This window comes from Talpa europaea, assembly GCF_964194135.1.
Source record: "Talpa europaea genome assembly, chromosome: 9".
In the NCBI taxonomy this organism is placed as follows: domain Eukaryota; kingdom Metazoa; phylum Chordata; class Mammalia; order Eulipotyphla; family Talpidae; genus Talpa; species Talpa europaea.
The window spans coordinates 35,550,196-35,573,685 of record NC_140076.1 but is presented as its reverse complement, the minus strand read 5'-3'; the positions used below and the strand labels follow the sequence as shown (position 1 = coordinate 35,573,685).

The 23,490-nt window shown below is 42.1% G+C and overlaps 1 protein-coding gene across 1 annotated transcript in view; it reads left to right on the top strand.

Annotated features, from left to right (window-relative positions):
* RANBP17 (RAN binding protein 17) overlaps window positions 1-23,490 on the top strand; it is a gene marked incomplete at both ends in the record, with an annotated part of 302,743 nt that overhangs the window by 278,252 nt on the left and 1,001 nt on the right. Inside the window, 2 exons of the mRNA XM_084242318.1 lie at window positions 20,272-20,370; window positions 22,209-22,336. Coding sequence (XP_084098444.1) covers window positions 20,272-20,370; window positions 22,209-22,336 — 227 coding nt within the window. The remainder of the gene's footprint in view (window positions 1-20,271; window positions 20,371-22,208; window positions 22,337-23,490) is intronic.

Sequence of the window (23,490 nt, the reverse complement as noted above, 5' to 3'; positions counted from 1 at the left end):
TGAACTTCAGGTAAGCATTATTGTCTGAACAGCATTGTTTTGACTTAACAATTAAGAAAAACACAGTTTAGGGCCTCCCCAGTGGCGCAATGGTTGAGCGCTGGGTTGCAAAGCTGCCCGCAGCCTCTGCAGCGCCGGTTCCATCCCCGGCCACCAGGCGAGGGTCCCACATGGAGCGCAGACCTCTCCTGCCGCCCGCTGCTCCCCTCAGCAGTGTACTTCGTCAGTCTGCCTTGTTCTGTTCCCCGCTCTGGCTCTGGTGAAATCTCTCACCCTCCCACACTTCTGACTGTACCCAGTGCTTGTATAAATAAATAAATAAATCTTTTTAAAAAAAAAAAAAACAGTTTACATAGATTAAGGAAAAAATTTCCCATGTGTTTTTATGTCATTAGAAAGATAAACTAAATTTAAAGAACAGGTCATTAGTAACAGTGATTTACACACTGATCTGCTACAGTAATATGGAAGATAAAATTTCTATGTGGGTTTTTGTTTTGTTTTGTTTTCAGTTTTATCACTTGTATTGTTAAGTATTTGCATTGTTAAGTATTTGCAAACAATAGAATAGCATTCATTGAGTATATCACAGAATGAAAGATTTTTCCCAATTTAGGTAAATTAAGGAGCTTGATTTATAGAATAGAGGGGCATTTCATAGCTGTGACTAATTCTTTTTCAGATTGTAAGAATAGGACACTGATGTTGATTTTCTCTAAAACAGTATCGATTAAGAAAGAAATAGGAAAAAGTAACACCTTCTGCAGAAGTAGAATGAGAACTATGTGATTTTCAGTATTGCTGATTATATTATGAAATGATTAGCAAGGTATTGTTAGCAAGTCTCTAAAATCTGAATACATTAAATGGGGTATTAGAACATTTAGGTTTGAGTTCACCTTGCCCTTAATTATTTGACTCAAGTGAACTTTACTACGAACCAAAACAGTTTCTAATTATTACCCTCTGTCTCTCTCCCCATCCCCAACCTGGCATTTAACTACAAATTGTGAAGAGCTGTCAGGAGCTATAAGAATCATACTTCAGTAGGGACATAAGCTAAAAGAACATTCACCCTTTTCCTCAATCAGTCAGTCAATCAATGAAAATTGCTTTTGTATAGTGCTCTTCATGACATGCATCCCAAAGTGAATTACAGCGAAAGAGAAATCATCTGCTCTTTTTTCATTTTTGTGTTTAGATTGAAATATTATTGTTCAACATTTTGACATACTGTACAAGACATCTTTCATACTTAAGATTCCATTCCACAATACTAAGTAGGAGAAAGTACAGTTGCATATTTAACTGATGTTGAGATTTTGGCCTACAGAACATTAGCAAGACTCTCATAATAGGAAACACTTAAGCAGATGATATATATTCATGTCTCTTATCGTCTTTAAAAAAATAGACAGATTTTTAATATTATTAAAGACTTTTCTAGTGAGCCCCGTATATAAAGTGTGCCCTCCATATGCCCCGTTAGTTCAGTCTGGTTCATATGCAACTTTATTACCAAAAATCTGGCAGTAGATTAATTTCAGCTGAAAAAACACTCACAAATGGATCAGAGGATAACATGTATTTAAAGGGTTTAAAGGAAGCCAAGAAAAAAAATCATTAGGCATCGAAAGTGAAAAATCAGAACTTGTATTTCGTGACAGAATCAGTTTTTGCACATGCTGCTGTGATCTTGGTCATCTTCATGGCAGTCTGTATGTGCTGTGTATTGTTTCTAGGAAAAATAAGAATAATATTGGCCTTGTGTTAATGCTTACTATGTGCAGACACTGCTTTAAACTCTTTACAGATGCACGATCTGATTTAGTAATCACAGTGTCTCTGTGAAACTGTGGTATTATGATGACCATTTTTGCACATTCAGAAGCTGAGGCATAAAAGATTACATAACCTTCCCAAGGTCACATAGTAAGTGAAAAAACTAAAATTTTAGCCTAGGTCTGTTTAACTCCAGAATTAAAGAGAGTGAATGCCAGAGAACCACAAGGCTCTCTGCTTCTGAGTTTGTTGGTGGCAACTAATCTAAAATAGTATGTATGTTTTGAGCACTTACAACGAGGCAAGTTGAGCTTCCAATAAATCCCACTGGGAACACCCTTAAGGTAGAATGACTTACAACAGTCATCCTATATCCCAACTTTGTACTGCAGCAGAAATGAAACAGATGGGCAGTGACCCAGAGAGTCAACAGGCAAAGGAGAGGCAGGTTGATTTGCCAGCTGCTTCCACCATCACTGAGGCAGAACTAACAGAACTTCTCACTTATTCTATACCTGTACCCAATTATTAATTGTATAGCCAGAGATTGAAGATACATAATTTACTCGGACCTGTATTCTTGAGAAGGTCAGAGTCTAGTAGTACAACTGTCTCGTGATATTCCTTTTTGCCTTTTCTTTAATGCCTTTGAGATGGCTTTTGAGGTTTACTCTGATTTGATTTTTCTAGAATCCAGGCCAGTATGGCAGCTGTGAAATGAAGCTGGGAAAGCAACAAGTGCTTTGTATTCGTCCCCATACCCAGCATATTGCTAGATCTTGTTCTAACTCTCAGCACTGATTCATCAGTACCGAATGCCCTTTCTCACCCCTTTCTGTTTGTAAACAGTGTAGTTCTTCTAAAGGGAGCTTCTACTTCTGAGGACAATTAACTCTATTGAAAGTCATAATTAATATCCTCTCCCCTTGGCAAATCTGAAACTGACCTCTGGGTTCCTTTCCTCTCCTTTCCTTTCTACAAGCTATCACAAACTATTGATATTTCACTGAGATAGACTGAAAAGAAACCTGAGTTGAGTGCACATCTCTGTCCAAAGGAGGCAGTCTCCGCAGAGTTGCAGCTAATATGCCCTGTTAGACAGTAAGACCCAGTGTTGCCAGATGCATTGAGATTTCCCCCCAAAAGAGAATCCCTGAAATTCAGATGTTTAATATTGGCCACTGGTTGAAAATTAAAGACAAAATAAAAAAACATTCTGCAAGGCAGCATGGTTTGTCAAGTTACCGCTTTTCCACCTCTGTATTATATAAGAGAATTAAGTTTCATAATTAAGGTTTCTCAATGCATGATCCCTTGTGTTTCTCAGTCATCCCATGTGGCACTTTTCAAGTGATTTTCTTATTTCTCTCTGTATTTTTTTTAATTTCTGAAGCATTTTTTTTGATTAATTGTTTTAAAAGGATGATGTTATTTTGCTTTTAAATATGACTCTACACTTAGTTCTACTACAACTTGAAAGAGGACATTTTATCACTTTTGGATTGTGTCTTTGCATACTGAAGGGATGCAGTAAACAGTGAAATTCAGTTAACACTCCCAAATTTGTTTGAGGCAGAAATAAAGTTAAGTTTGGTCAAGAGTGTGAGTGTGTGCGCATGCACACTCATGTGTGTACAATCTGATTGCTTAGGATCAAATTGAAATCCAGGAAAAATTATTTAGGTTACTGCCAGGTACAGTGACAACAACAACCCCCCCCCCCACACACACACACACCCCGTGTTCTGTTCACCATTAGGAATAATAGTTGAAGTACTTATTTCCAAAAGGGAGTAAAACTCTTCAGAATAAGGAATTTGGGACCACCACTCCTAAAGATCAGTTTAGAAAGTTAAAATTTATCATTTTAAAAATGGGAAAACAGTAGCTTTTTGTTAAAATGGCATTTTTGTACCTGAGATACTATAAAATTGTCTATTCATCTTTAGGATGATTCTAGTCCAAATTCTTTGTTATTTACCATATCTTTGTTATAAAAATATTTGTTGAATAACTACTCCAACATGTCCCCCCAAAATAATGGTATTTTAAGTCAGCAAAACCACTTACAATAGAAACCTATTATTGGTTTTATAAGTTAACAAATTAGTATTATAACCATAGTAGTGCTACATAGGATGGCTTGTCTTTACAGAGTACCCGGTCTCCTCCAAAGACCACCTTCACCTTGAAACTTGTCCCAGCATTTAGCAGAGGCTGGAAGCTTGTAATGTTCAGTGAATATCTGTAGTGCAAACAGAGAAGAATTAATTTTCAGAAGTACGATCTGCAGACAGTGGCTTTAGATATCAAATCTAGTGTGGTCATAGGCTACTGAATAATAAGCTAGATGATAAAATAAAATTGTATCATAACAATACTCTATAATAACCCTGCTGAAATTCCACAGGAAATTTCATTCTAACATGAGTGAAGAAAGGAAATAAGTATTTCAAACATTGTTCCAAATGGTGAACAGAGCAGAGAGGGGTTTTGTTGTTGTCACTAGGACATGTGTTTTTCTACCTCTAAGCACAGTTTAAAGATGTAATCCATTGATAGCATAACTTGCCTTATTAATTGAAAGGGATGGAATCCACCAGATGTAGCCCAAACCAGCAGAGAGTTGGGTGACTAAGCAACAGCAAAGACACCATATTGAGTGAGCCGGAATTTAGTCTCCAAGTCATTTATTTCAACCAGTGACAATACATTTAAACTCCTGTGCCTCAGCAGTGATTGATGGTTTAATATCATATATAATTTTTTTAATGAAGGAAAACCATTTAAATATGTTACCATTTGCACTAGTATTCTCCTATGTACATAACTGCATTTAATCATTATGGGGATTGTTTTTATACTTGTGTAATTTGTATCCAAGAAATAACTGTCAAAACCATCTCATGCTGTTGCTGGAAATGGTACAGTGTGCTTCATACTTGAATAGATTCATTCTTCCCTGCACATAATTAAGAGTGTTGGAGTTTTCGCTGCTACCACATAGGAATTCCATGTTTACATTTCTGAGAATGAAAAATAAGCCACAATGTGCTTTTTCAGGTTCCCATTTTCTGGGGCTATGGTATTTAAGTACCTTAGTTCTGTACCAGTGTATGATTTGAAGAGTTTGATTTTAAGACTTTTAATATTAAAATACATAATAAAATTTTATTATCTAATTACAAGAGGGTTTAGCCTCTTATTAAAGTTGCTAAATCAGACCTAGATTAGCATCATAATGGCACAGTTTGACATGGAATACTCAAAAGTCAAGTTCGAGGGAAGGGATGGCTTTTTGTGTGTTTTGTTTTGGGGGGTTTTCTCCTTCCCCACCCCTCACACAAAATAACAAGGATGAAATGCATGTATGGAAAGAACAAGGAGCAATTTGGGACGCTGGAGAAAGAGTGGAGGTGTCAGCCCAGGATGGTACCCTTAGGCAAGGCAGCTGGTATATGTAGCCTTTTGTTTATCTGCTACTGGTTTATGTAGCCTTTAGGCCGGCACCAGAAACAATCACTCCTACAGGGTCAGCTGCTGGTCAGAAGCAAAGTAAGAAAAGATTTTGTGTTCAAACGCGCAGCCATAATTTCTGTACAGCTGGCACCTGCTACTGGTGCACAGCATGAAGGTGAAAGGTCAAAGAGGCAGTTGTTCAAAACTCAAGAATGGCTTAAAGGGACTTGTAGATTAATCTGCTTTATTAACTTCTGTATATTAGATAACTATTGCTGTGAATGACAGTACATCTTTTTGAATAAGTCGCATCTCTTTCTCTTTTAAATTAGCTTTTGAGTAATGAATATTAAATAGAAAGCATTTCAGGGGTAATTAAATGAAAACAGAATGATGTCATTTTACAATTATATTTGTATGTTTATAGAATATGGGGATAATAATGTTTTCCAAGGAGCTAAAAAAAAAATGGGACCTAGCTCTTCATAAGAACAATTTGAAATCAGTCACATGTCCATTAGCTTTTGTCTTTAAGCTTAAAATATGATATAGTTTGTGACTTAGCATGAAGTCATTGGGTGCCAGTGGCTTGATTTGGCATTCCCTGGGGTTCCAAGTGTTTTCTCTGTGAATTAAAGTGACTGCAATCTGTCATCGTTCTTTTATCTACAGTTTAGCACAGTCAGTTTTGCTATTAGTCTGCAGCAATTGTTCTCAGAATAGCAAAGGAGTTGCAAAAAAACAAACAACAGTCATACATTTTCCTTTACACATGGAAAGCAGACAGAGAACATTTCATAAGAGAAAAAGAAGTACAGAATTTTGCACAGGTTCAGCCCAGTAATCGTTATACATGCTTCATAACAGCCTCTCCCAGTATGGCAAATGGCAAGCAAGATAGGTTTTAGCCTTTTCATTAATACTGATTGGCATAATTGGCTATCCTTATAAATTAAGGATAAAAAGTTCTCTAAATCTGTCCTTTCTTAAAGACTCTGCAACAAAAATGTCTAATCTGTAGATTAAATCTGACAACTCCTCTGGGAAAATGTTCACCACTCTGTATGCTAAAGGGACAGTGTTGTCTGCTCTCTGTAGTTTTTTTCTCTTTTTTAGAATTCTCAGAAAAAGAATGCCTTGCAGATGACATCTGCCTTTTCATGCTAACACTATACAGGTAGCAGCACCTACACGTATTTCAAACAAATCATGTAGAATTTCTTTTGTACTCATAAGTTTTAACACATGTGCACTCTTTCTAAAATCTGAGCAAGATGTCTGTGACATATGAAGATGACACCTGAAATCATCTTCCTGCGTCACACCCAAGACAACCCAGAAATCACCAGAAGGCTCCTAAAGTTATGTGGCTGACTTCACTGATCAGAAGAGATTGGGCTAGGAGTATTTCCTTTCACTACCACTCCAAAGTGGAAGAACCATCACACCTCCCTTTTCGTGAGATTTATTTTTACTTATTTATGCATACAAGAATGGGGGTGTACGCCAGAGTTGTGGGGGGTGAGAAGATTCACCAGAGAGAGAATGGGGAGCAGAACAGGTGGATCTACTGAAATACACTGCCAAGGGGAACAGCAGGCAAGATAGGAAAGGTCTGCTGCACTATGAGGGTTAGCTCCCCGGCTGGGAATTGAACTCAAGAACTCATGCTGCAGTGTCTGGCAATAGCTTGGTAGTGCTGAGACTTTATCGCCTGTGCCACCAGGAAAGCCTCATACCTCCTTCTTGATGATCTAGATCATTCCCTCCACTCTGGAACCGAAACCTTACTTCCTGCAAGAATGCTAGGATCTAAGAGGTCATTATGGGAAGGCAATCTCAGACCCAAATAGAAAAGTAGCAATACGATAAGGAATGATTGTGATGAAAAAGAAACAATTATTATATGCCAGGCTTTGTGCTAAGTGTTCTGTGTGTGTGTGTGTGTCCCTACTCTGTAAGGCAGATATATTTATTTCCAAGTTATAATTAGAATACTGTAATTGTGATTCTAAGAAGTCAGATAACTTAGCAATATCATATAGCTAATAAGTAGCAGAACTTAGGATTTTAAATACTATACTGTACTACTTTTATGTGACCTAGAAACAAGGTTGGTGAGGATAGATGGTAGGCAGGGGAGACTTAGAACTTTCATTCATTCATAAATTCTTGATTGAACCAAGGATCCCTTTTTTTAAGAACTGACTGAACAAGAGGCAAACACTTGACCCAAGCTGACTCAGTCAGTCTCCCCTGGATTTAGAAATTGTCATTGAAAAGATGTTGGCCAGTTTCTAGTCCTTGCCTGAATTGAAGACTTAAAAACGCTAGAGCTGTGGGGCAGCCTTTCCTTGATGTGTGCTCAGAGTAGTAGCCATTCTACAGAGAGAGAAGAGAGCACACAGACAAGCTGAGAGGATCTCGGAGAGACCAGGCAACCCCAGAGAGAAACACAGAAAAATCCTTCCAGCACCCCTGTCTCTGGCTGCATGCCCTTGAGAGGCCATACAGCACCACCTAGTCTTTACCTCTCCCACTTCAGGCCTAAGTTTTACCTATGGTTGTTGATGTTTCATGACCAAAAGAATCTTGACTCAGGAAAGTCATGAGGACAAGATGTGCCAGGAAGTATAGACTCATCCAACACAGAAGAGGTATTAAATAAATATGTAAATTTTTTTTTGAAAAGCAATGTGCAGGCACCAGTCACCTTTTTATGTCCCTAAGGAAACTATATCTCTGTTGTCCATACAGATAAATATGAAAAGTATCTTTGCAGGAAAACCCCAAGATTGAGACTTCATTTCATAAGATGATTTGATTTTGAAGGTCATGACTTAAGGCAGATTTCCTGCATCTTTCTAGTCCCATCCATGGGGTCTGCCTATCTTAGAGTTCTTTCTGTTGCAAGAATTCTCAAGATGACAGACACTCGCTGGACAGGTGTGCTGTGGATTTGATTCTTGGTCCCATACTGACTTTTTCTCTCGTTCTTCCTCCTTGCTTCAGCCATCATCTTGCAATGGCAAGAATAAAAATGAACTGTATAACCCTTTATATTCACACAATATCTGTGTATCAAATGTCTCTTCTAAATCTCACAGAAGCCCTATCAGTAAATAGGACCAATGTGGATATTTTTTTAACTTGGATAGATCAACAAATTTAATCCTACAATACCTGTGTGGGGAAAGTATGCAGAAGTTCAGAGAGGCAAATTAACTTGCCTAAAGTCACACAGCCAGTAAATATCAGTGCCTAGAAAAAACCTAAGTCTTTCTAACTATTGATCTTACACAGTTTTCACCCTACCAAGGCTTCCCTCAGGCCTTACCCTATGCTTCCATCTTGGCATTTCTTCTTATCCATTCATCTCTGTCCAACAGAGACAGCAAGAAAAATGACAGGCTTGCTTCTACTTCATTTTTCTGCATGGCATTGCGAGGGGCATGAGGAACTCCTTGAGTTTCATGAAAGAATGGCGCAGTATAAAGTAAGGCTATGTTAATGATGGCATGATTTATTCATGGTATATCATTATTGGCTTTTCACATACTTGAAGGATAAATTATGTGAAATTTTCCCAAAGTGTATTAGAGTGCTGGAATTCAACCTTCATATTCATTTTTATCTTAACTCTTGGAAAGTTTAACCAGAAGTAATCTTTGGTGCACAAAAGTTTATATAGTATGTTAAGGAAGATAAGAAAGACTTCTGTTTGATTAATCATGATCACTGCTTAAATAAGAAAATAAAGGTTCCCTAATCCCCTGACCTTTGATGAGTTAGTGCTACTGTGTATGCTCTACAACCCTTATTTGCTGTGTCCTTTGTTATGCTTAGGAAAATACAGATGTAAGTGCTTTCAGACTGCTGAAATCCCATCCTCTTTTCAGAGTTATTTAATTAAATAAAAATCTGTATTTGTGAAGACTGTCTACTTTTTAGCAATCAGAGCAGATATTGTAGTCAACATACCTAACTTGGAATACCAGTTTTACTGCTTCCTACCTATGTCCTTGGAGTAGTTACTACACCTCTTTGAGGATAACAATACCTCAGGGAGTACTCTCCCTTCCATGAACTGGCCCCCAGGATCAGATGGCTGAACTGCTCCTTCCCGTGGTCTTGAGCCCAGAATCCCCAAGACTTTAGCCAGACTCACTGCAGCAGATCTCTCCCATTCCATCATTCCCTCCACCCACCCCATAACTAGGAACATGGGTACCATGGAAGGGAAAAACATAGAGGTCAAGTGAACAGAGAATGTGAAATAGACTGCTAAGAAGGACAACAATGGAAGAACAAAGCCTGAAGCGAAATCTCTTAAGCCCCAAAGAGAAGCACCAGAAAGATAACCCTAAGCAAGAACCGTGTTAACGCCCATACTTAATGTGGCATCTCAGAGGACGCCCATACTTAATGTGGCATCTCGTCTTAGAGGACAAAACAGTTCCACTCAGGGAACTAAAAGCGTCAATTAGAGTTAAGTGCATTTAGAGATGATTTCTCTGAGACCCTTAAGATGGAAAGAAACAGCATGATGGGTGGGCAGTGGGAGATTAATAAATACTTAGGCAGCATGAGCTCCTTACAGCCACAGGAACCACACTGTGTTCACTTTGATACCACAGTGCCTGACACATAGTAGGAACTAGAAACTCTCTGAGCAGTGAGTGAGTGTGAGAAATGAAGAGGGAGGAGAGAGGCATATTGCCTGAAACACAATGAGCACTTGGTACTTATGTGTCCCCTGTGCGCACCTACCTACACATGCTAAGAACTAATACAGGACATTATTGACTTGAAATTGTGCAGGTGAAAGACAACTAGTAGATAACATAAGGGATTCGTGGCCTGTCCAGAAATCCAGAAACCTGGCCTATTTTGGAGTCTGCATTTGAAGGAAGAACTATCTGGGCAAATGAGATACTCATCCCACAGAGGGGGCAGGTGCTCCCTTGCCAACCTCATCTTTTTCCTGCATCTCCCGCATTACAGAGAGGCTGGAAACAAATTGACAGAAACCTGGAGGAAAGTAACTCAAGTGATTTAGGAGAATGGAAGGGCTGGCTTATGGGGCCAGATTAAAGAAGCTAAATATGTATAGCCTGCCTAAGTGACAACTAAATGGGGCATTTGATAAGTCTATAAATACTTGGAAGATGTAAATGCCAAGGAGGAAAGGGAATTACTTAGCATGGCACAATGGAGTATTGGCATAATGGGATAATATTAAGAAAAGGAAAATGAAGGTTGAACATCAATAAAAAGCTTCCTGACAAAGAGAACCCTTCCTGACAGGGGACACTATTAAGTTATGTGCTGTGGGCCAAGGAAAGTAATGGCAGTGCCATTTCTCAGGGTATGGGCAACAGAGCCAGCAAGGCAGGAGCCGAGCTATATCCTAACTGAGGCACAGGAGCCAGGAGGTACCCTCTGTCTGTGGTCTCCCTGTCATATAACAGGAAAAAAGCTGCATTTTGGGAGAAGTCAGATGGTCCGGGCCTTCTCAGATCCTCCAGAGAATGGTTATACCAGAAAGATGCATTCGGTTCAAATGGTCTCCCATATACTGCATTAGTAGATATTACCTTCATATGACCTGCCCCTGGCCCTCCTAATCGGCCTCCTCTCCCGACAACACTCCCCACATACCCTCTCCAGTTCCACAGAACTGCTTGTCATTCTGCCAGATACTTTTCCAAACCTTTGCACCTGCTGACCCTTCTTCCTCATTGACTGCCTGTCAAACTTGCTTGTTCTCTATGACAAAACTACGGAGTATCGGAATGTGCCTCTGAGGCCTCTCTGCCTGTCCTCCATCCCTGGGCGCAGCAAGTCCAGTGCTGGTCCCTCAAAGCCTCTCATCCAGGCTTGTTTGTGGCACTTGTGAGACTGTTGTCCTTGTTATATATTATGTATCTTCTCTCCTACTTGATGGTGAGCTCTTTGTGCCTCGTTCATGTGTCTATCCCTGGGGTCTGACACAGCCTGGCACAGGGTCTGTGGCCAGTAAATGTCTGAATAAATCAAGGAATGAGATTCTGTTCCTGGCACTTTTAGTCACCATTATCCCTTTGGCTCCCTGCAGAATTAGTAGGGCAAAAGAGCTTCCAAATCTCAGGAACATCTCCCCGCCTCTTGGCCAGCACTCTTAGGCCATTTAGATAACTATAAATAAAAATGCTCCAATCTGAAAGTCAGAATACTCACCTCTGTGGTTTAAACATAAACTCTAGGCTAATCTTTAATGGAAAATGCTCCTGAAGGCCCCATGAATTTTCAAAAAAAAAAAAAAAAAACCACTTTTTTCCCTCTACACAAAGTCGTTTTGAACACAGTTAGTAAAATAATCCTCCACAGCTGGTTATGAAGACTTTTAGTCCATCTCCTAACCAGATCCCTTCAGGAAACCAGGGGGAATGTAGTGACAGATGAGAGGCAATGAAACTTTGAACCTCCTACTGTAGGATAATATATTTATTATGAAATACAATATTCATTGCACTCTGCTTTGATGACTGCATGAGATGCCCTGGTGCCATTATGCCTTATGTTTGTCTGTTGTGAAATACAATATTCAGTGGGAAGTGTTGTGATGGCTCCAGTACAGCAGCATGCTGTTTCCCGCTCCCTTCCTGGATTTTGAATGGCCTCGCCTCGGTTGGCATTTACTTTAGCACTGAACATGTCATAGAAACATGTGCTTGCAGTCATTTCTGTCATGCATACATGCACGCTGGTTGGTTCCTTTCACCTTGGCCCCCGAGTTCATTGTTGGACTGTTGGTCTGCAAGGAAGCAGCCACATGCCCCTAAGTGGGGCACCACCCAGGCAGTCTGACATCCTCCCCCTTCTCTCCTTGGCAGTCTTGCGTTTGAGGCCATACTCTAAAAGCCCTGAATTTATCTACAGTTTCAGCATCAGGTTATAGTTCTTGGAAAATTTTCATTGACTGGGGAACAAACAGGGTACACAGTCAAGGATCATGATCACTTCTCTCTGCCTCCACAGCCGTGCTGAGCCCTCTTCATTTCTCCATTGGACTTTTACATTTTACAGCATCTGAATGTGTTGCCCTGACTGCATTGCCCACTCATCACTGCCGTTCCATTGTTCCTCATCAGTTACTGTTCTCAATCACAGACCTCACCGTTATTCAAAAACCTCTCACGGATTTTGCCTGTCATGTACCAGCCAAAATAATTTCTGCAGTTAGCACGTAATGAAGGTCCTTTTGTAGCTAGAATGCAGCCCAGTCTTCACTCCTCACCCTGAGCTTTGTCGTTTCCACTAGGAGGTCTCCCTAGAAGCCTCCTGGACACAGGCTATTTGTTTCTCAAACATATCAGGCCCTGTCTCTTGTGCCTTTTCTCATTTTATTTCTTCTTCTTAATAGATCCTTCTTCCCCAATATACTCTGTATTTTTCATGATTCAAGTTAAATATCACTGTCCTATAAAGACAGGCAGGTCATAGCACATGTGCCTTTGTTAGTCTGGCTTGAGCTTGTACACATTTGCTAAATTGGCATATGCCCACTTCCCTGCCAGAGGCTATGTAGGCCGTTAGAGGTTCTAGAACCTGACCATGTGGCAATCATGTAGGCAGTACCATGAACTAGTAGTAGCAGTGTCACTGAATGAAAATTAGAGGAAAATGGCTTTGGAGGTGAAAGCCGCTACTCTATATACAGCTTTTCCCGACATTCCTACCCAGAGGAAATGTAGATGATGCTTTTGACAAGTGATGCTTAATTTTTACATCAAATTGAAAAGTATTCTGTTTGATGTTGGCAAGAGAAGAGTGAGTTTCCCAAATAGTGCTGAGTGGCAAACCCTGCAGCCTTCCAATGCCCCAGGTTTTCTGGTTTTATTTTAATGCAGCAAGCTGCTTTATGAGATCTGCAACCACTTGAAATATGATTTACTACTCGTAAAAAGTTTCAAATGGATAATGAAGATTCAAGAATGAGACTCACAGTGTAGTGTAGTCAATTTTGTTGCTGTTGCTCTCCAGTACATCTCTGCCATTGAAATGAATTATTTATTATAATTTATTTCAACCATGGAAAATAAAACTGTTTTCATTGTGATGTGTGCTGTAACATTCAGAATAGACACATTACATGCAGTACTCTCAATTAATTAATCCTGAAGTTTCATTCTAACTTTATCTTCTTTCTTATAAGCTGAGAGGCTGGCAGGTAATTCTTTGCCCAATAAACTGTGATTAAAATAAATGTTTTGAGAACTAGGGGTAATATTGGTAATGGAGAATATTGAAACAACAACAAAAATTGGTTGTGGATTTTCTTAGATTTTACAATGGATGGAAGAGTTTTTAAATATTCTAGGCAATTTATCACTTGGAGAAAAAGCATCCCTTAACTATCTGTAAGGAGAGGGCGGAGGAGGAAGATGCTGTTAGTTTAGATGTGGAAACTTGCTGTGCTTTTACCCAAACCAGCAGTACCATTACTAGTAAGAAACTTTTTTTTTTTTTAAGTAAATTTAGCATTGTGCAAAGCCAAGGAGGCAGGACTCCCAGGTGACTTTCCAGAAGAGAATGGATCACCCATAACTAATTGTAATCTTGTTTTTTTAAAAAGAAGCTCACTGCATCTTGCATTTTCTTTGAATTTTTTTCATTTAAAGTGCTAAATACTTGCTCCCTTTATGAGGCTACTAAGGTACTATAAGAGCTTAGGAATTTATATAATATGTATAAATATTAACATTTCATGTAACTTAAATGGTGAGGCGTTGTTACTCCAGGCAGGGAAATATGTGCTTATTTGTCCATTATGTTCATTTTTCACAACATTCCGCTAATATCACATCTGTAGGCAGCAGACGGGGAAGAACAATTGATTCCTTTTCCCTAAAGATGACTAGTATCTAATTTGAGAAGGATCACATTTCAATATCTGCTGTGCACGTGGCCTCGGGAACAGCGCTCAGTAATGACAGCAACTCCCTGACTTCCACAGGCACTGAAAATGTGGAAGTGTGTCCTTCAGCACCAGTCATCACCAACACATTGCAGCAGAATCAAGGACAATCAGTTTAGCTTGGCCAGAGGTACAGATAGTTTTGTATCCTACACCTATTCCCATTAAGCACACCCCCCTAACAGAATAAGACACCACCGCAGTTACAGACACACCCTCTTTGGCACAGCCCTGATCATCCTGTGCTGTCTCCCCCACCACCCATGCCATCTAGCTGGAGACCTGGGGATACTTTGTCTTTGGTCTCTCATCTGTTCTTTGTCTAAACCAAAGCCTCTTTCTCAGACCCTTCCCCGCCTCCCCGCCTTTTGAGCAAGACAGGTTACCCTAGCCCCATGCCCATTTTCCATTTCTTTGATCAACAGACAGCAGGTGTGCAGCACAACTAAAATGCCATGCAACCCTAAACTAAGAGGGAAGAGCTGGGATCCCCTAACTATATTGAGAATTCGATCCCTATAAGATCAGTGTTCATATCATCACTTCTTTTTTTTTTTTTTTTTTTTTTTTTTTTGGTGGGACCCTCGCCGGTGCCTAGGGATCGAACTGGTGCTGCAGAGGCTGTGGACAGCCTTGCAACCCATTGCTCAACCACTGCACCACCAGGGAAAGCCCTCATTACTTCAGTTTTAGTTTTGTCTTTCCGATCCAGATAGGGAGCAAGAGGAGAAAGAGTTTGAATTTTTTCACCTATGTGTTAGAATTTTGTGAACTAATTTTTAGTCATACTATCAGTATGCTTGAAAAACATGAACAATGAAAGGTGGTCACTTTATTTGGAATATTGTAACTCAAAGGAAACTGGCTTAATTTTCTGGTGTTCTCTGTGATGTTAAGCTTGCTTTGTGCATGGTACTCTTAGTGCGAGAGAAACCATTATTTTTAGAAAAAGATTCAATGGACCATTTCCCAAAGACAATCTGTTATGTCTGCTATTCATCTTGAGAATCTGAAAATATGTTAACCCAATTTATAAAAACTGTAGGTGCAAGGCAGCTTCCTGTTTTGTCTGTAGTCAATGCTCCAGGAACTGCTACTCTAGATTCTAATTGCAGGGATTTCGGCAGCTGCCCCACCCTTCTGTGGCCAAACAGGTGCACATGAGCAGCCTATCAGGGAGGCTCAGTGAAGGGGGAGGAATGAGCCCTGCCCAGAAATGATCCTCCCTTCTCACACCTCAGTCCTGCAGAAGTCTGCAGTGACACCAACACAGCCTCCATCACCACTGCTGGCTGTCTTGGGCCTCACACAGGCAGCCTGGCATGACGTCTGGACGCAGGCAGACCTCTGACTTATCCTAGTTTTAATTCTCATCTTGGTGGTTGTGACACATTGAGCAAGTTACTTATGGGCTCAGAGTCGCAAAATCCTTGAGCTAGGAAATGGTAGTAATACCAACTTCAGGGTTAGCTGAGCATTTGAGGCAAGGTATGCCCATGCCTGGCAGGATACTGAGCACCAGAGGCTCTCCATAACTGATAACTTTTAGAAGACTCATCAGGTACAGCTGACTCTTGGGCAGAAGCGCTTGTCATTAGAAAAAATGGGGCCCCCACCTTGTAACCCCAAATCCCCCACAAGTCTTTCCCTGGGAGCTGCTAGCAAGGAACAATAGTGGCTCAAAAGGTTTCTCAGAACCTGCACATAAAAGCAAGATTTTTGGGAAAGAATAATGTATTAATTTAGGTATCTGCCCATTTCAGGTTTTAGCCCCACATTGAGAACAGAACTTCATGTTTTCTGTACAATCTCCTTTCAGTTCTTTAGCCTTTTGTATATTGGTTCTTGATTCTTCTTCAGTCTTCTTTTCCCATTATACATTTAGTCATTTATGTATTCATTCCTTCAATAGCTATTTCTTAAATCTCTGATGTGCACCATGTGCCACGTAAGACACTGGGGATACAGAGAACAGTTGTCATGGTCCCAGCACCTCAGCTGTGCAGGTGCACCCTCCTCCCACCCCACAGTTGCAGGCCTCGCCATGTACTCAGGCCAGCTCTTTTCATTCTCTCCACTTCCACTCCCCTGCAGCGTCCACCCACCGCTCTCCAGTCACCCTGAGTACAGTTTCTAGACCCATTGAGCCCCCAACTTCCCTAGAAAGAGTGCATGCTCACCCTCTAGCAATAAAGTATCCTACACAAACTACATCTCTGCTATCCTCCATCAGCAGGAGACAGGACAAGAAGCACCTGCAGTGACAGCATAGGGAGGATGTGACGCAGCATATTTGGGTGGGAAAGCTCGCTGTGCTTTGTGCTTGCACTTCACCTCCCATTTTAAGACAGAAGCATAGGAGAAGAGCCGGGCAGTAAACAGAGGTCCAGATGATCCAACAAATGCTTGTAGAGTAGCTTCGTGTTTTATTTGGAAGATTACGAGTTTTTAGAGGAGCGGAAACACTGCCATTCAAAATCCATACTAAGACGTGCCAGACCTAACAGGGATGGTTTTCAAACCGTTTCCTATTTTAGGGTTTTTAGTGCTTTTTGTTTCTGTTTTTTTAAATCAAACTCTCCAGGAAATTAGACAATTATGAAGAGACTATAATCTCATGTATCTGTACATGAGATGGGGTGGTTCCTGAGCCATGAAACTCCACTGGGTCAGGCCAGGCTAGGTAACCAAAGCCAGACTAAAGGAACACTAGTAATTATTGAGTGCCTGTAAAGAAGCCAATCCTCACAGAGCCCCCCGCCCCATTTTATATGTAAGGAAACAAAGGCTCAGAGAAGTGAATCAACTTGCCAGTGTCTCGTTAGATAAGTGATAAGTTTGACCTCAATTCTGACTAGTTCCAAAGCCTGTTCCTAGCACACTGTGTTAGTTTTGCTTCTTTTTTTTTTTTTTAAAGATTATTTATTTATACAAGCACTGGGTACAGTCAGAAGTGCAGGAGGGTGAGAGAATTCACCAGAGCTAGAGCAGAGAGCAGAACAGGCAGACTGACGAAGTACACTGCTTAGGAGAGCAGCGGGCGGCAGGAGAGGTCTGCATGCCATGTGGGACCCTCTCCCCGGTGGCCGGGGATCAAACCAGTGCTGCAGAGGCTGCAGGCAGCTTCTCAGTCCAATGCTTAACTGCTGCGCCACAAGGGGAGGCCCTGCTTCTTTTTTTTTAAGATTTATTTATTTTTATACAAGAGCTGGGGTACAGGCCAGAGGCACGGGAGGGTGAGAGGATTCGTCAGAGACAGAGCGGGGAGCAGAACAGGCAGACGACTGAAATACACTGCTGAGGAGAGCAGTGAGTGAGACAGGAGAGGTCTGCCACGCCATGTGGGAATTTCCCTGGCTGGCCTGGAATCGAACCCGCGCTGCAGAGGCTGTGGACAGCTTCAAAGCGCGGCACTCAACCTGCTGCGCCACCGGGGAGGCCCTAGTTTTGCTTCTTTGAGAGCAGTTTCTTACAAGCTCGTGCCAAAGCCTATAAGAAAGAGGAAGGTGAGCCAGGAATCGTGTGAGGCAAAGTGGAATGTGTTTTCTTAAGTGGACCAAGCCACATGACTCCGCTTCCTGAAGGGTCCCTTCCCTGATTGGATAGAAGAGCTGCTAGGATCATACAGTGGATAATGCATGTGTGTTTGGTCATGGTGCTGGAAAATGTAGCCTGGGCGAATTAGAAGTGACCGTTCCAGTCACCCCTGTAACACATTGGGAGGTTGGGGGCATGAGGTGCTGCCCTCACAGCACCCCTGTGCTAAATTCTGACAGTGCTTGGTGACTCGGTGAGGCGGGGCTTGGTGCAGAGTCGCTGAGGGCTTGCTGTCAGCCTTCACTTAGTTGCATATCAGCCCGAGCTTCCCACCAGTGACTCCACATTGCCTGAACAGGATTCTATACTTGATCACTTCACCCAGTGGTTTTCCATATTCAGAACAAGGGACCTCTCTAGAAAGGAATTTGCCACATTGTCTGAACAGTTTTCCCCAAACCCTCTGGAATTATTAGAAAAAAAGAACTCTGGAAATGAGCTGTCACGTCAGTACCACTTGAGCAGATTTGCTCACTAATTTCCATTTTTCCAGAAGAGTAAAGAAGAAAAAAAATCATCCGTTTTAGCCAACTTTATTTTTAGAAAAGTATTTTATTCAAACATCCCCTTACTTATTACAGACATAAATACATGCATTCAGACAAATGAATCCACGGGAGAACCGTATAAAGTAATTGGCACATCACTTCAGGATGCTTTGTCAGTTACTAGAGGAGTTTGGTGTCTCTAACTTTAATCTTTTCCATTAAAATATCCATTCTGCCTTCAGATTGTGAAGCCCATAATATTTTAGACTGTCTCTGTGGATCTGTTAGTTTTGCTTGTCAATTTAATTTGTGGCTTTATGACTTTGGGTGGCTTGTTAGGTTGTACATGAAAACATGTGATCTGCACATGATTTCAACATGCCAGGCTTAAGACCTAGCCTCTCCCCAGAGAGACCAGACATACAGTAAGTATGGAATCGGCAGATTTCATTTGCAAAAGCCTAAGTGCTGTGATGATGGTGATGTATGGAATGACGGATGTTTAGAGCTACAAAGAAACTCATTACTTTGGTATTATATACCTTAAATGTTTATAGCACTTTTTACTCTTTGCAACACTTTTTATATCCACCATCTCATTTGATTCTCAGAGCTTCGTTGTGCTGGGTTATTATTTCCCTCTATAGCTAATGAAAGTGAGACACAGTGAGAGAGATTCAGTAAGTTGCCTAAGATCACAGGGTAAATTGGATTTGCAAAAAGTACCAGATGACAAAGCCAGCCAGGTCACCAAAACCCAGTCAGGGGTGTGTGAGTGGTAGCCTTTGCCACATAATTGCCATTTCCCTATCCCTTCTTTGGGGAAGCTCTGAAGCTGTGGAACTAGGACTAGAGGTGGGAGGTAGAGTCCAAGAATTGGAAACTGCTTTGTCAGCTCCACAGATGGCAAAGCTTGCTTGCCCACCAGTTGCCTTGACTGCTGCAGCAGCCTTGTCCCTGGCCTCCCTCCTGCATTGTCACCTGCACAGTACACGCTCTACATGTCCCCAGAGAGGTCTTTCTTAAGTGCAAATCTGAACACATCTCACCTTTGCTGCAACCCATCACTGCTCCCCAGCTTATTGGGATGAAATCCAGATGCCTCAGCATGGCCTTCCTGCCTGGCGCTGGAGTCTTGCTTTTCACCTGCCGCTCCTCTCCTGCCACACTGAGTGCCTTACCTTTGCAGAACCCACTGTGCTCATTCCAGTCTTGTCTTTTTGTTATTGTTGTTGTTGTTGTTGTTTTGCTACCTTCTCTGTTTAGAGCACATCTATGGTGAACTCCAAACATAACCTACCCTGATGCCTCCTTGAGGACCCAGAGGCATCCTCCCTGTGCCACACGCCCACAGTGCTTCACGCCACTATATGCTGTTCCTGCTCTATTGGGTGGTTCCCCCTAGGAAACTGCTAGCTCCCCAAGTGGGGAGTCTGTGGTAGATTTCTGTGTTTTCTTCCCTCCCACTGATACCCTATAGCCTTTGAATTTATGAGGATGAGTATGTACATGTAGGAGGGAATGAATGAGTGAATGAGGGATGAATGAGACACCTTCAACCACAGGGTAATATGACATTCCAAGGTCACATGGAGCCTGTCCCATTGGGGCCACAAAGAGATGTTGCCCCCTGTAACATTTCACGAACTTCTTTGGTGAAATGAGAACCAGAAAGGAAGATGAGCGGGGCTTTTGTCTGGTGACCTAGCAAAGAAGAAAGCAAACCAAGCTGAGGAGCAGGGCTGATCCTGTTGATCCTGCAGCCTCTGACTTCTGCCCATAAAGTCTTCCTCAGGGAGCTGGAGGCTTTGCCAAGATACCCTGCAGGCAGCATGATAAGCTTTCTGAGTCAAAACTGTTTGTCCAGGAAGAGTCCTCATGACTCTTGGCAAAATGTAGGGGTAAAAGGCAAGCACATAAAAGACCTGGGACTGGGGGAAGCTCTGAGTCAAGGCCTCATTGTCTTGACGCAACTCTGTCTTCTAGATGATGTCTGTCCTCATGAATACCATTGTCTTTGAAGACTGTCGGAACCAGTGGTCAGTCTCCAGGCCTCTCCTGGGGCTCATCCTGCTCAACGAGAAGGTGAGTGTTAACCCAGGAAAGTCCACAGGTGTTCCCCGAGAGAAGGGGATGGGCTTGGCCAGGCCACAGTGAGGAAGGACAGAGGAGCAGAGCCAGCTGAACCTGAGGTGGGACTTGGAGTATTCAGGGCAAGGCCATGTTCCCCAGAAGGCCCTTCCCCATAGACCTCAGATCATCTTCAGTTAAGCAGAAGCCTCAACACTAGCTCTTCTGGAATCGGAGCCCCAGGCACTGGGCTTACTCACTCCTCTCCCCCTAGAACAGGGAAATTCTGAGCGACTGCCCTTCTTGCCCCTTGCTCAGCCTCCTTCCATAACTGGGATCTGCCCTAGCTGGTGGCAGCAGCCCCTCAGGACGCAAACTCAGGGCCGGGTCTCCAGTGCTAAAGCGCACGCGCTGCCGTGGCTGTCGCCAAGCGCTCCGCTTCCTCTTGAACCCGCCCTGTCTCCCCAGCAGTCAGTAGGAACAGTGCATTACTGCTCCGGAGAATGAATTGTCTATACAATAAGATAGTACTGGGGAAAAAGACAGTGAGATTAGAGGCAGCCGCATACATTAAAATTCAAACTGAAATCCCAGCCTTGGAAGGAAACTAATAGAAGAAGAAAATATATCAAAAAGAGAAGAGCTGTCTCATCATTCACCTGTGCTGAAGTATCCAATTTTAGCCACATTCAATAGCACTGTCATTCATCTTCCCTTGGTGTTATTGTGATTTAAATCCAAGCTCTATAAAAGAGAGCAGTTCTTTTAAAATGATTGAGAGGGAATAAGGGCAAATTCAGTGTTTAGAAAAAGCTTATGACATCACAATATTATACTTTACTGATGGAGGCAATATTTCATGGTTTGAGATGAAAAACTAATAATTTTCTATTTGGTGTGAGTCACTGCATCATTATAAAAGGGAAAAATAAGTAGTTTTGTGCATTCCCAATCTTGTTCAGGAAGACATTGTGGTTTAAGTGTAATGCCTCTGATATATCGTATTTAAGTATTAGACTGACTACATATTAATTATGTGTGTTTTTGATGTGAGCTGTTTTAATGTATGATGGAAATTAAATATCATGCTGTTTGTGCTTGGAAAGATGAACACATGACTAGCAAAATGTTGTCTTTGTGCTAAAATTAGGCTGTTGCCAGTGATGAGGAGCTGTGTTTAGTGGAAGAGCTTGTGTAGGTATAAAAGCCCACGGGCCCAGCAGAGAAAGGGGCTGTGGTTCTTTGTGATCAGGTGGGACAGATATTTTTCTTAGTGCCAGAAAGCTCTCTCAGATCTAAGCAAGCTCCTCTAGCACCTCCCCTCCCCCGGCAGAGCAGACCCATCCTAACCCAGGGGGACAAGGATATGGAACAAAGCCTAGAGTTGTTTGAGGAGTGGTTCAGTAAAGCCACAGAGGATGGTGAAGCCTGAGGGAGGACCCTGAGCCTTGCCTTCAGTCAGCCAAGGTGCTCCCCAGTCATTTTTCATTAATTCTTCCCTTCAGCCCACAGGGACTCTCCTCTCTCAGTCTTTCTGTGGTTGGTGGAGATGAGAGTCAGGAAGATCTTCATGTGCGCAGTCCCCCACAGAGGAGGGGAAGACTCTAAATTGTTTGACAACAGTAGAACAATCACAGCAAGAAATTTCCATGAGAAACAGTAATACAGTGTATACCTAAGAATATCTATGTTGCTTTGCTTTTCTCTAAAGGCTTAGAGTTCTAAGTGGATCTGGACAAAAGCGCCTCTGAGAGTTAGCACGCCCTGAGCATAGAGAGCTGGCCCAGCCCCTGAGCTCGCCTCAGGCCCAGGTTTGGAGTCAGAACTCTGACTCTAGTTCTGTCTCCCAACAGTATTTCAGTGAACTGAGGGCAAGTCTGATTAACAGCCAGCCACCCCCAAAGCAAGAGGTGTTTGACCAGTGCTTCAGGAACCTGATGGAAGGAGTGGAGCAGAACCTCTCCATCAAGAACAGAGACAGGTGAGCAATGCCCAGTCAGCTTGGCATCTCTGGGGGGTGGTCTCTCCAGATGAGTGGAAAGGAACTGGATCACGCAAAACGTGGCTCCCACGGTGGTGTGATTTTTCTGTTTACACCATGTAATACCAGACCAAGTTTCATTCCCTCCAATAAATGGCTGGGGATTTGCTTTCTTCCAAGTATCATGCTAGGCTCTATACTGGGCTGCAGAGATGAATGAAATGCAGCCTTTTCCACAAAGCAATTTATAACCCATAAAAAATAACTGACTGAAAAAGTGAAAAAAAAAAAAAAAAAACTCAGATCTGAGGGCCGAAGAAAGGCTTTCTGACATTTGAACAAGTGCGGACGTTGAGATCAGAGGAGTCCAGGTTAATTTTTATCCCTGCTCTTTCTAGGATGCATAGCAGTGAATAAGGCAGTCAACTTCTCCAAGCCTCACTTTTTTACCATCAAGATGATGAAAATTGGTTGTGATATTTATTTATTTATGCATACAAGAGCTGGGGTACAGGCCAGAGGTGCAGGGGGTGAGAGGATTCACCAGAGACAGAGCGGGGAACAGAACAGTCAGACTGACTGAAATACACTGCTGAGGGGAGCAGCGGGTGAGCCAGGAGAAGTCTGCTGTGCCATGTGGGTTGCTCCCTGGCCAGCCGGGGATTGAACTCGTGCTGCCGAGGCTGCGAATTGCCTTATAGTGCGGTGCGCAACCCCTTGCGCCACCAGGGAGGCCCTGGTTGTGATGTTTAAATGACAAAATGCAGTAAGGCATGGTACCTGGGACATATCCCACTTGATAGTAGCTCCTTCCTCTGCCTGGCCCTTAATAAGAGTGGCAGGTTTTGCAGTTGCCAGTGAGATCCAAGTGAAAGGAACCCAAACTTACCCGCTATGTTTGAACTCATTCATTTGTTCATTCAGTTCACGGAATTTTATTGAGCAGCTACTGTGTGGCAGGCATTGGGAAATACTAGTGGTGAATTGTTTAAGGTTTTCACCCTCATGGAGCTTCTAGTGGAGGAGACAGACAATAATGAATGACAGAGATAGGAAATGTTTTCAGGTGGAAATTTGCCAGCAGCATCCTTTTATAAAAGTGATAACATTGGAATGTGCCACTTGAAATGCAAATCATCCATCAACCCAGGTCA